The sequence below is a fragment of the Pan paniscus genome, chromosome 7, assembly GCF_029289425.2.
Source record: "Pan paniscus chromosome 7, NHGRI_mPanPan1-v2.0_pri, whole genome shotgun sequence".
NCBI classification, from domain to species: Eukaryota; Metazoa; Chordata; class Mammalia; order Primates; family Hominidae; genus Pan; species Pan paniscus.
Genome location: NC_073256.2, coordinates 112,195,170 through 112,208,598, shown reverse-complemented (window position 1 = coordinate 112,208,598; position 13,429 = coordinate 112,195,170). Strand labels below are relative to the sequence as shown.

The following is a 13,429-nucleotide window of genomic DNA, read 5'->3' as shown; positions in this document are numbered from 1 at the left end:
AGTCTTGGAAAAAAATTAACATAAAGATTAACCAGGGCCACTCTCAAGGAAAGATGGACTGCTGAGCCATAGTTTATGGAATTACTTAAGTGGCATTTTAATATATTAAGTAAATTCATGTAAATTTATTTGAAAGTATAAGTAAGCTCTACATGGCGATTTTTAGAGTTAAACTAGGGCTCCACTTGTTAATGTGCAAAAATAACTGGTGGCTCAGCACTACAGTAGCATATAGTTGCTCAACTTTTCATGATTAGAAAGAAGTACCTCAACCAACTAAATATACACACTAGTTTTTTGCTATGGAGTGTTTAGGGCCTTAAAATCTATAGATTAAAAAAAAAAAAAAGGTTTTTTTTTTGTTTGTTTTTTGTTTTTTTTGAGACGGAGCTTCATTGTTGTCCCCCAGGTTGGAGTGCAATGGCGTGATCTCAGCTCACTGCAGCCTTTGCCTCCCAGGTTCAAGTGATTCTCCTGCCTCAGCCTCCCAAGTAGCTGGGATTACAGACGCCCATCTCGTCCGTCTAATTTTTGTATTTTTTAGTAGAGACGGGGTTTCACCACGTTGGCCAGGCTGCTCTCAAACTCCTGACCTCAGGTGATCCGCCACCTCAGCCTCCCAAAGTGGTGGGATTACAGGCGTGAGCCACTGCACCCGGCCTAGAATTTCTTTAAACAATAAGACTTCTGATATGTAGCTTGAAGAGAGAAATGACTATTCAGATATGATCGTCAGGTATGGGAAGTTAGGGAATAGGAGAAATTGCTGGATGATGCCATTTCAACATGAAGGAATGCATGTGGCAAAAGTTGGTAGTAGAGTATAACCAGAGTTGTTTCAAACAGGTATCCCAAAGATAACTGGCTATAAAAACCCGAAGTGTGAGACAGAAGTTGGAATAGGAGCCAGATATTTGAGAGCAGTAATACACCCCATGTGGACAGTAATCAAAACCGAGAGGGGATTAAATTACCTAGGGAGAATGTAGGGTTACAGAAAAGTAACCCAAGGACTAACTTCTTGAGAAAACCAAGTTTAAGGAGTAGGCAGAAGGAGACACCCAAAACAAAAAGGAAGAAATAGAGAAAGTAATCCAATAAAAATGATGTCAGGGAAGCCAAAGGAATAAAGACTTTCAAGAAGGAAGGAGATGTAATCAGGAAAAGGACTGAAAAGTATCCACTGGATCTGGCATTTGGTGGCTCTTGAGAGAAAAGTAGGAGCAGTGATGGCAGAAGTCAAACTGCTGGCTTGAAGAGCTTCAAAAGCTAGGCAGAGAGGGCTGAGGGGGCTGGAGGTGGAGGCACAGACAACAAAAACTTGTATTAGGATGAAATATTTTATAGACTATGGGAGAGGTTGACTATATAGGAAATCAATTCATTAGAAGGTTATTGAGGGGGAGAGAATTCAAAGCATAAAAATTTGCCTTCATCAAAGAGTAGTGTAACCTCTTATGGGCTGCATAGTGGGCTTAACAATGAGTACAGCTGTAGATTATTTTAAAGGCAGGAAGCAGCGAATGAAACAGGAATTTTAAGCTAGCACTCACAAGGTCACCATTCCCAAGACTCTTAACATCCATGAGGACAGAGCCTGGCCAGTCTTCACTGGTATATCTCAAGCATAGAAGAGGTAAAGAAGTTACTGAGTATGGAAAAGGTAGAGAGAGGACAGGGGCTTAAACAGGAAAGTCTAAAAATTAGAGTCCACGAAGAGAATGTGGACCACTGAACTAGTGGCAGGTAAAACAAAAAAGCTGACGGGCCAACTAAGGTTGGAGACTTGTTTGGCAGTGGCACCAGTCGTAGGACTTTTTCCAATAGTCTCAGTGGCCCAAGAAAATAAAACACGTAAGTTTCTGGACTTATGCAGGGCTAGGGCTTTCCCAGGTGAGGTAAAGGATAAAGGGAAGACGCTAAAAATATTGATCAAGAGTAGTTCTATCATAGCAGGGGTTCCCAAACCTGGTTCATCACCAGACTACCCGGGAAACTTAAAAATTGGATTCCAGGGTCCCACTTCAGACCAACTGAATCGGTACCTCTCAGTGTGCAGAATAGTATTTGTTGTACTTGAGATGAGCAGAGAAGGGAAGATGGAAGGGAATGACTGGGAAAAAAATGTCACAAAACTCAATATCCCACTGATCGTGAGGGGCTCAGGAGCAAGGAAGTAAGAGAAGGATAGGTTATGGGCAGAGAGTGGGTTGCAGTATAAGATCTAACATAGAACAATCGTGCCTGACAGTAAGACATGGCTTTGGGTGTGAGTGGCTGGTACAGAGTAAAAATAACACCTCATAGATGTGAGGCTGGCAAGGACTTGTAAAGCTCAGGGTGACAGGTAAATTCCTCACGTCTTTTGACACATGTAGAGGAACAACCAGATGCTTACAGGAGCTAGTAAGGAAGTAAGGTATGAAGCATAAGGGTCTCAAAAAATGATACAAGTAGAAGTGGTTTGGAAATAGCAAAAAGGAGCTAGGAAAATTTTTCAATATTGCCTTCCAGCCCCAGGTAAATTAGAAGGGAGAATGAATTGCCTCCAATCAAGTGGAACTGGCCTTCACATTCTTTTTCCTTTTTGTTTTTAAGTGCTGTTATTATTGTTTCTTCTAAACAATGGGCATATATTTTAGTCCAAGTACAAAGTTTAAAAGACCCTTAATAAATAGCATTTTTTTAAATTAATGTAAGTGAAAGAGCAAAGAAAAGATCTGTGGTGATACTGCCGCAGTAAATGTTAGACAAGTAAATATGGCCATACAATTTAAAATGTTTTGGCCCATACATCAAATTTAGATAAAGAGTTCATCTAATCAGTGATTCTGGGGCACCTAATATGTGCCAGGCACCATTCTAGGGACCAACTATGACAAAACAAGTCCTTACCCTCCTGGGGAAATAGATATTAGGAAAATATACAGTATGTTAGATGTTGATAAGTGTTCCAGAGAAAAATGTAAAAAGAAATGAGAGTAAGAGTACTGGAGGGAAAAGGGAAGCAGAAATTGTTACTTTATAAGATGATCAGGAAAGGATGACTGACGAGAGATCTGAGGGAAGTTGGATGTTCTTGGAAGAGAAAATTTCAAAGCCCCTTCTTAGGTGGTGAATGTTCTTGGCTTGTTGAAAGAACAGGAGGGGTACTGGTGTAGCAGAAATTAGCAAGGAGGAAAAGTCAGACGGATAGGCTAGAGGTCAAGTTGTATATAGCCTTATAAAGCCATTGCAAGACTTTTAACTTTGTATGAGATGAGAAGCCATTGGAAAGTTTGGGACTGAGAAATGACATGATCTAACATTTTAAAATAATATATAATGACATGGAACAGTTAAAATTATCAAAAAAGGATCTTTTATAAAGTAAACACTGATAATAAAATTCTGGCAGTAACTAGGTACACAAAAATCTATTTTTTGTTGGTTCACATCTTAACAATTGTTTAATATTCTGGAAACTATACCACTGAAGAAAGGCATAAGGTAACTTACTGCAATTTGTCTTTTATCTGTTTCTCCTCTTTTATGATGAAGATCTAATGAATCAGTTAAGGAAAATAAATCTGATAGTATTAAATATAATGAGAGAATCTCAACTCATTTTCAGTTTTGATTTGGAAAATATACAATATTAAATATTCCTTTAATTTATAAAAATGGATCATTCTAACATCACACACATGGATGAAAGGATACAAGTCAAGTATTCCAAAATGGTAACATCCCATATGTAGTCGTAGTAGGAGTCCATAGCATCATGACTGAAAGACAGAATTCAGTTACTTCTTAAGCAGAAAAATGTTGACCTCATTATTTTTAAAAAATTATTCATACCTGTTTTGTTCTTGCAGAGATTTAAACGCTGTTTTGTAGTCAATTTCTCTGAGGAACTGACATAAAATGGCCACCTACATTAACAAAGATTTGAAAATGGTTTCATGTAATGAAAGCTTGGTTTTACAGGGTAATCTTGAATTACTCTTATATTAAGCCTTATAGATCACATTGAATCCGCTCATATTTATGGATTCCATCCAATTTTAATTTCAAAAACCTTTATACACGTGTCTGTCTGACCAATATTCTCTTCATCAGTGACCTCAACCACAAATTTTAGAGGTTTGTTTGAATGAGAAGCTGGCAAAAAGCCAGTTCAGAAAACTGAAGGGGATGGAAAACTGCCAAGCAAAAGTGTCATGACATTCAAGGACATACAGAGTGTGCAATTAAACCTTTCATAGCTGGCAAGTATAGACGCTCATTTTGGAAAAATTTAGGCTGCCAATCTGCTTAACATAGAAAACATTTCACTCAGGTCATAATGTCCATCTCTTTAAAAAATAGTTTTTATTGATTTAATTCAGAAACCATAAAAGTTACCCTCTTAAAGTACCCAATCTGGTGGTTTTTAGTATATTCACCAAGTTGTACAACCATCACCACTATGTAATTTAAAAACATTTTCATTACTTCCCCCAAAAAAGTCCGTTAGCAGTCACTCTCCATTCCCTCTCACCTCAGGCCTCTGATAACCACTAATTTACTTTGTCTCCATACATTTGCCTACTCTGAACATTTCATATGAATGGAATCATAGACTATGTAGCCTTTTGTGTCTAGCTTCTTTCACTTAGCATAATCTTTCAAGGTTCAGCCATGCTGTACCACGTAACAGTAACTCATTCCTTTCTATGGCTGAATAATATTTCATCGCATAGATATGCTGCATTAAGTTCAGTCATTCATCATTTGATGGGCATTAGGGTTGTTTCTACTTTTTGGCTATTATGAATGATGCTGCTGTGAACACTTGTGCACAATTTTTTCTGTGGACATATGTTTTCAGTTGTCTTGGGTATACACCTAGGAGTGAAACTGCTGGGTCATATAGTAATTCTTATGTTTACCTTTTTGAGGAACTGGGAAACTGTTCTCCTGAGTCTACACCGTTTTGATGCTACACCATTTTATATTCCCACCAGCAACATATGAGGGTGCCAATTTCCCCACATCCTCACCATGTGTTTTTAAATGTGTTTAGATTACAGCCATCCCAGTGGGTAGGAAGTGGTATCTCATGGTTTTGATTTGCATTTCCCTAATGACTAATGCACATTTCTAATCTAAAGTATCTTTAAAAACTTGAAAAATGCTTTTTTCCCACTTAGGAGGTTTAAAGGTCAATGTTTTTAATTCATACTTTCATTTTAGTTGACATTCTGTAAACTATTAAAAAAAATTTAAAGAATATGCCAAACTCTTACATACCCTAAGTGATTTTGATATGGAAAATAAAAGCTAATTTCCAGTTCAATGCTTTATATTTATTATAAACTCTAACATATGTAAAAATAAAACAACTTCATAATATTATAAACTAACCTGTGTGTGGCAATTCAGCAAAGAACAACATTTTATCATTCGTTTTATTACCTACAAAAGCAAAATTCTCATTATTTTCAAAAACCAGCTAACATGGATTCTAACAAATGTGTCACTCTGGTATGGGATGTCAAAAGAGGAAGCTGTGTGTGGAGGAACGGGGGATATATGGGAACTCTACCTTTTATTCAATTTTGCTGTGAACTTAAAAGTGCTGTAAAAAATAAACCAAAAATCTAATAAATGTTCAATCTTATTTTGAAAGCCATTATAAGTATTTTTTAAATATCATTTAAGTTATGGTACTGGTAGCCTACATCAGAGAAAATGGCAATGCATATCAAAAAAAAAACGGACAAAATTTGACACCAGGTGCAGGAATGGGGAGGAAATGGGAAGAAGTAGGTCAAATGGCACAAATTTGCAATTAGATAGAAAAAGTCTAGCAAGCTGATATACAGTATGAGGACTAGAATTCATTATACCGTAATGTATACTAAAAAATTGCTGAGAGTAGATTTTAGGTGCTCTTATCACAAAAAATGGGTAACTAAGGAAGGCAATGGATATGTTTTTTTGTTTGACTGTAGTAATCATCTCACTGTGTATATTAAAACATTATTCTGTATATCTTAAATATATACCAAAGAAATTAGGGAAAAAAAATAGGGATTTAGGAGATAGAATCCATAAGATGTGAGAGCTAACTGGATGGTGGCAGGAGGGTCAGTAAAGAAAAAAGCCAAAAATGATAGTCAGGGTTTGGGCTTGAACAACTCAAATGGTTAAACAAAAATGTTTGGTATTTTGCAGGTTTTTTGTTTTTGTTTTTGAAAGGACAGGTGAATTTATTAGGAGTGTATTAGGAGTTTATTACTTTATGGTAAAGACAGACACAAATCAGTTTGGACAAGTTGAATTTGAGGTGTTTTGGGGGAATCAAGACAGCAATAGGTGCTAGAAATAAGGACAATGAAAATACACAGAGCGATGTGTTCTAGAGCCATGAACCTGGGACTTACGATCACATTACAAGGAAATGGGTAAGTTCAGCCAAAAGGGGGCCCAGGAAGAACATATACAGGTAGGCAAGAAGCCAGCCAGCCCACGAAAACAATTCACCTGGTCTGTATAAACATCAGGGGGCACAGCCTTGTTAAAGAAGTCAGAACACACAGCTCCTGCCTGGAGGTAATAGTGAAGAGCTGCTGAATACTGATTCGTTGCTGAAACAGAAAAACAGACATAAAGCATTAGAGGTAACAGTTGAAAAACAGGGATTCCTTTGTAAAGAGTCAGGTGTAACTTCATAAGTTAACAAAAGCAGATTCAAACCACAGAACTAGAAATAAAATGTTAGTTAGTATTTCTTGCCAAATGTCCTAGTACAGAATTTAGTATCTGGAGATTTTATTTCCCAAATATCCAAACGAGAAACAAATTATAATTTTGTGAAGTAGTTCAGAATCGGTATATCAAGAAATTGACAGCTATCAAGCTGATATCTTGAACTTGATAGATATGGAGAACCTGATAGCTTCTTTTGGGGGCTGGGGTGGAAATGAGCATTAAAATCAGCATTTGCATCAAAATAATCCAGAGGAGAGAGGAATGATGTGGGAAAGGGAACACGTGAAACAAGACTGGCCATGAGCTAATTACTGTTAATTAGTAGCTGGGTGGTAGACCCACGGTGTTCAGCACACTATCCCTTTTATCTTCATATCTTGAACTTTCCCTTTAAAAAATTCAACTCATTAGGAAACAAGCATGATAGGAAAAAATCTTAAAAATTAAAAACCAACTCCTAAAACACAGATTCTGAAATGATTCTAGTCAGAAATTTTATTTGATCTGTACAGTAATAAAGCATTGAAAGTTTCGTATCAAGTGGGAAAACCTTATCACATATAACCCAGCAGACGAGTAATGGGGAGAGTTAGGATCTATCTCCAAGAATAAAAATAATGATCAACTGTACCTGCAGAGATTTTAGAATCTCTAAACAGCATTTTAAAAAGAAAACCTCATTCTCCTTAAAGATGTTTTACCAATTAATTAGATTTAAAAAATTCATGCTGGGCGCAGGGGCTCACGCCTGTAATCCTAACAATTTGGGAGGCCAAGGCGGGCAGATCACCTGAGGTCAGGAGTTCAAGATCAGCCTGGCCAACATGGCGAAAACCCGTATCTACTAAAAATACAAAAATTAGCCAGGCGTGGTGGTGGGTGCCTATAATCCCAGCTACTTGGGAGGCTGAGGCAGGAGAATCGCTTGAACCCGGGAGGCGGAGTTTGCAGTGAGCCAAGATCGTGCCACTTCACTCCAGCCTGGGCAACAGAACAAGACTCCATCACACACACAAAAAAAAATTCAGTTTTTTTGAAAAAGAGAATAAAGGTAGTCAACGTAAAGTTAAAAGCATCTGAACCAAAGGTTCTACACTAAAAAAAAAGTACAAATACTTTTACTGCTTTAATTTTACTAAAGACAAGTAAATCTCAACAAAACTTAAGTATTGAAATAAAATAGGTTATATATTTACTTTCACTTCAAAAAGTGCTATAAAAACAAAACACAAAGCAACTAAACATCTCACTTACCAAAGTAAATATCTGCCTGGATAATTAACCAAGAATGGTTATTTGGATTTATACTGAGTGTATATCGAACTAGCTCTTTCACTGTTATTGCCACAGCTTCAAAGTCCACAGACTGGAGGCTAAAAGGAAAGATACACAACATTAATCTCTATTTTAAAAGTCAACTTTAAATTCCATGCATGTATTTATTAAAAACAAAAACTCAGCCAAGATTTAGGTGAACATAAATATAATGCTAAATACTAGGAGTAAATGTATTATAAGAACTATCAACACAACTAAGTCTAAGAAAGTGTGATGGGCTAACTTTTTATGAGGGGTTGAAAACAATCTGATTTTTGTTCTCTTTTCTTCAAAATGTCAAAGGTAGACAAGGCTGCACCAAGAAAGTGTATTTGCCTCTTTTACAAATGTTTAAAGCATACAGAAGTAGTAAGATAAAACCCTTACCTCTGCTTAGCACAATTTATGGGCAACAAAAGAGACTCATAAAATTTCCCCAAATTATTATTATCATTTTTTTTTTTTGAGACAGAGTCTCACTCTGTCGCCCAGGTTGGAGTGCGGTGGCACGATCTCCGCTCACTGCAACCTCCGCCTCCCGGGTTCAAGCGATTCCTCTGCCTCGGCCTCCTGAGTAGCTGGGATTACAGGCGCTCACCACCACACCCAGCTAATTTTTTTTTTTTTTGTATTTTTAGTAGAGACGGGGTTTCACCATGTTGGCCAGGCTGGTCTCAAACTCCTGGCCTCAGCCAATCTGCCCATCTCAGCCTCCCGGTGCTGGGGATTACAGTCCTGGGCCACCACACCTGGCCCCCAAATGATTTTTAAGTTCTGTTATCTATGAGAAGTTACATAAAAATCAAGGACTCAGACACTGACAATGTTGCCTTGTGGCCTTACATCCACCTTAAGCCTTCTTGCAAGAGTTACTGACTCCCCTCGAGATGCTTCAGGGGCCTAATGGGGTCAGGGGCTGGATGTCCAAGTATATCACATCAGTGCATCTGGCAGCCCTCAAAATCAAGAAAAGAGTACTGTGAGCCTGGCTAAATGTGGACACCTTCAGGTACAGAGTCAGAAGATTGAACTGTGAAGAGAAAAGCGAGGCCGGCACCCAAAAAACTGCTAACTGCTCCCACCTCCTAAGAGCAGTAAAGCACAAGGGTAGAGAATACAGGCTGTGGATTCAGACGCATGGCTCTATCATTTACAAGGTGAATTTAGACAAGGTACTTCTGTTGCCCTGAGGGGTTACAGTTTACCCTAACTCACCAGAGCCCAGTACAGTGGAAAACGAATTGTGGGATTATTAGCATGTAGTCCATTATTTATTTAAATTTAAATAGTTATATAAGTTAGATTGGCTTACAATTTTACAGACATTTACAAAATGTTACAAGTGTAAGAATTCTATATATCAAGTAGTTGGTTTTAAAAACGTAATCTTCAATCCAGTGCCATTCCCACTATTCTTGGAATCAATAAAGAGTCCCACTCAGGAGAAATACTTTTCTCTAGTCAAACATTTAGTCACATTTTGTTTTCTCTGGGTCAATTTAAAGTATTTTCATCATGAAGATAATAGTTAAGCCTACTATGTACCAGTCTTTATTCTAAATATCTAGCTTAGAAAATGTATTATTTCAGGCCAGGTGCGGTGGCTCACGCCTGTAATACCAGTACTTTGGGAGGCCAAGGCAGGTGGATCACGAGGTCAGGAGATCAAGATCATCCTGGCTAACATGGTGAAACCCTGTCTCTACTAAAAATACAAAAAATTAGCCAGGCATGGTGGTGGGCGCCTGTAGCCCCAGCTACTTGGGAGGCTGAGGCAGGAGAATGGCGTGAACCCGGGAGGCAGAGCTTGCAGTGAGCCAAGATCGCGCTACTGCACTCCAGCCTGGGTGACATAGCAAGACTCCATCTCAAAAAAAAAAAGAAATAAATAAAAATATATTATTTCATCCTCACAATTTTTAGGCAGGTACTATTTTAGAGATGGGGAACATGGCACAGAAACCAACTTTTTGAAGGTCATATACCTCTAAGTGAAAAGGCTGGGGCTCAAACCCCGTGAGTCTGACCCAGAGCCCCTAGGGTAAACAATTCTTTTGCCTCATTTACAAACACGCTGGAAACCAATCATTACAGTCTAAACTTAGGCCACAGAGGTAATACTACAGAGGCTAAAAAACACAACCATTAGGTGGGGCGCAGTGGCTCATGCCTGTAATCCCAGCACTTTGGGAGGCCGAGGTAGGCAGATCGCAAGGTCAGGAGTTTGAGACCAGCCTGACCAACATGGTGAAACCTCATCTTTACTAAAAATACAAAACTTAGCTGTGTGTGGTGGCACGTGCCTGTAACACCAGCTACTCAGGAGGCTGAGGCAGGAGAATTGCTTGAACCCGGGAGGCGGAGGTTGCAGTGAGCTGAGATCATGCCACTGCACTCCAGCCTGGGCAACAGAGCGAGACTCCGTCTCAAAAAATAAAAATAAAAATAAGTAAATAAATAAATAAAAATAAAAATTAGCCAGGTGTGGTGGCACATGCCTGTAGTAATTGCTCAAACCTGGAAGGTGGAGGTTGCAGTAAGCCGAGATCGTACCATTGCACTCCAGCTTGCGTGACAGAGTGAGACTTTGTCTCAAAAAAACCCCCAACAAACAAAAACACAACCACTGAAACCACCAATTAAAAAATGCAAAACTGGGCTGGCCGTGGTGGCTCACGCCTGTAATCCTAGCACTTTGGGAGGCTGAGGTGTGCAGATCACCTGAGGCCAGGAGTTTGGGACCAGCCTGACCAACATGAAGAAACCCGTCTCTACTAAAAATACAAAATTCACCGAGTGTGGTGGCACATGCTTGTAATCCCACGTACTCGGGAGCCTGAGGCAGGAGAATCGCTTGAACCGGGGAGGCAGAGGTTGTGGAGAGCCGAGATTGCGCCACTGCACTCCAGCCTGGGCAACAAAAGCAAAACTCTGCCTCAAAAAAAAAAAAAAAAAAATCCAAAACTGGGTGGGCATGGTGGCTCACGCCTATAATTCCAGAGCTCTAGGAGCCCAAGGTGGGCGGATCTCTAGAGGCTAGGGGTTCAAGACCAGCCTGGGAAACAGGGTGAAACCCTGTCTCTACTAAAAATACAAATAAATAGCTGGGGGTGGTGGCATGCACCTGTAATCCCAGATACTTGGCAGGCTGAGGCATGAGAATCGCTTGAACCTTGCAGGCGTAGGTTGCAGTGAGCTGAGACCTCACCACTGCACTCCAGCCTGGGCGACAAAGCAACACGATGTCTAAAAAAAAAAGAAAAGAAAAGAGAAAAGAAAAGAAAAGAAAAACTGTCTCTACCTGATTCTTGAATTGGTATCTAACAACAGATTTTATATAAAAATCAGGAACACAGGATGACGGACTCTGCAGTTCAAATGCTGTGGAGCATGCACATGTGCTTCATGCAGCATGGTGCTCCCTTGGGAAACAAGCCTCAGTAAGTGGAGGGCAGGGGCACTCACCTGCTCTGACCCTCCAAATCCCTGGATGAGACAGAGAGCTTTTCCAATCTCTAAGATTGAGACGGAAACAAATTCTTTACTATTATTCTATTATCAGCTTGTCTATGTACCGAAATCTTTTCTTCTTCAAAGATGCCACTAAGAGTAATAACATAAGGCTTGGACAAGCACAAACTAAGAAGACTGAGAGGGAGGGCAGGGAGGAAAAACATCTGTGAGGAAACAAGTTGATTCCCCTACATGAGAAGTGCTATGTGTGGGAAAAGAAAAATGTACATGATTTCCTCAAGTAAATGAACCCTTTTTCCTCCCCTAAAAAAAGTCCCCATCATCTTACTGTGATTCTCAGGTAGTGCATGCAAAAGGGAATATTTCTCAAAGTAATTAAAGAAGTTTAGTTTAGTTCCTACAGCAACTAAAAGAGATTGGGAGCCTTTTGATAACTGCAGCATTAGATGAGACATACAAAAAATTATGAAAAAAGAAATCACTTTCAAATAGATACTTGTAAAAGAAATAAGATGCTGGAAACCTGATAGAAAGTCATTCTTTCATTGGCCCCAATTTTCCAATTCTACTGAAAATCAGGACCACTTATATCTTCTGTTCCAAGGCTGATAAATCTTAACTCCTACTTAAGAGTTATGCTGGGCCAGGTGTGGTAGCTCCTGCCTGTAATCCCAGCACTTTGGGAGGCTGAGGTGGGCAGATCACTTGAGGTCAGGAGTTCGAGACCAGCCTGGCCAACATGGCAAAACCATGTGTCTACTAAAAATACAAAAATTAGCCAGGCGTGGTGGCGGGTGCCTGTAATCCCAGCTATTTGGGAGGCTGAGGCATGAGAATCGCTTGAACCCAAGAGGCAGAGATTGCAGTGAGCAGAGATTGTACCACTGCATTCCAGCCTGGGCAACAGAGTGAGACTCTGCCTCAAAAAAAAAAAAAAGGGTTATGCCTTATCCACAATTTACAGGAAGATAATTATCATTATCATAATAGAGAAACACAAAGACTGTAGAATCTTAGATTTCTGGCCCTTTAATAAAATTATCTAAGGGTATCTATACTAGTCAGAATGGTTTCCAAATACATAACTCAATTAATAAAATAAAAGCTATACCACTACTTACTTGGGAATGGAAGATGGCCAAATAGAAATGTGTTCAGCTGTAATATCATTCACAATGTCCTCCTTTAAAAAGAAAAAAAAAGGTGTGATTTACAAAGAAATTTCTTTTAAATTTTTCTAAATGAAATTATGAAATACTTACCCGAACATTGTGAAGTTTCACAAAGAGTGATAAAATAATAGTCAAAACGAGTGGTTCCTATGAGAAAGAAAACACAGAATCCTTAAACAGTGTATGTATATTTATTTAATATTTCTCCTGTCAACCTCACAGACATCAAGCATTTTAAAAGACCCTTGCCTTTTTAAAATTTAGCATCTGTTTTAGCATGTGCTTTAGCACACTAAAAATCAACTTTTTAATCGCATGTGGGGGCGGGGCGTGGATCATAGCACATAATTTACATAAAATTAGCATAAATGTTTGGCTTATGGTGCTATCTCCACGCTCAACTCCTCACATGACTCTCAAGTAACTTTTTATCCCTTAAAATAATGTTCAAAGAGTGAAACCTAGGTTATGTCCAATAAATAAATATGACATTGATCCTACTAAGCAAAAATTAAAGCCAGGCTTCACACATCTAGCCCCTATTATGAAGACTTCTTTACAATTTAAAGAAATACCTGCTCCGTTCACTAAAACATGGTAAAGTAAATGCAAAACAAACTTTTCCAATCAGAATATCCCACCCACCAATAATGATCACTGAAGAAAAGCACATTAACAGGTCACTTTAGTAATTTAACCAGAGGCCAGGCAAGGTGGCTAACACCTGT

At 38.9% G+C, this 13,429-nt stretch overlaps 1 protein-coding gene across 2 annotated transcripts in view; it reads right to left on the bottom strand.

Annotated features, from left to right (window-relative positions):
- INTS8 (integrator complex subunit 8) overlaps window positions 1-13,429 on the bottom strand; it is a 57,234-nt gene that overhangs the window by 336 nt on the left and 43,469 nt on the right. For both annotated transcript variants that reach the window (XM_003821671.6, XM_034966366.3), the window contains 8 exons: window positions 12,792-12,848; window positions 12,651-12,712; window positions 7,993-8,111; window positions 6,511-6,614; window positions 5,389-5,439; window positions 3,841-3,914; window positions 3,703-3,767; window positions 3,499-3,542 (listed from right to left, as the gene is read on the bottom strand). In XM_003821671.6, coding sequence (XP_003821719.1) covers window positions 3,499-3,542; window positions 3,703-3,767; window positions 3,841-3,914; window positions 5,389-5,439; window positions 6,511-6,614; window positions 7,993-8,111; window positions 12,651-12,712; window positions 12,792-12,848 — 576 coding nt within the window. The remainder of the gene's footprint in view (window positions 1-3,498; window positions 3,543-3,702; window positions 3,768-3,840; window positions 3,915-5,388; window positions 5,440-6,510; window positions 6,615-7,992; window positions 8,112-12,650; window positions 12,713-12,791; window positions 12,849-13,429) is intronic.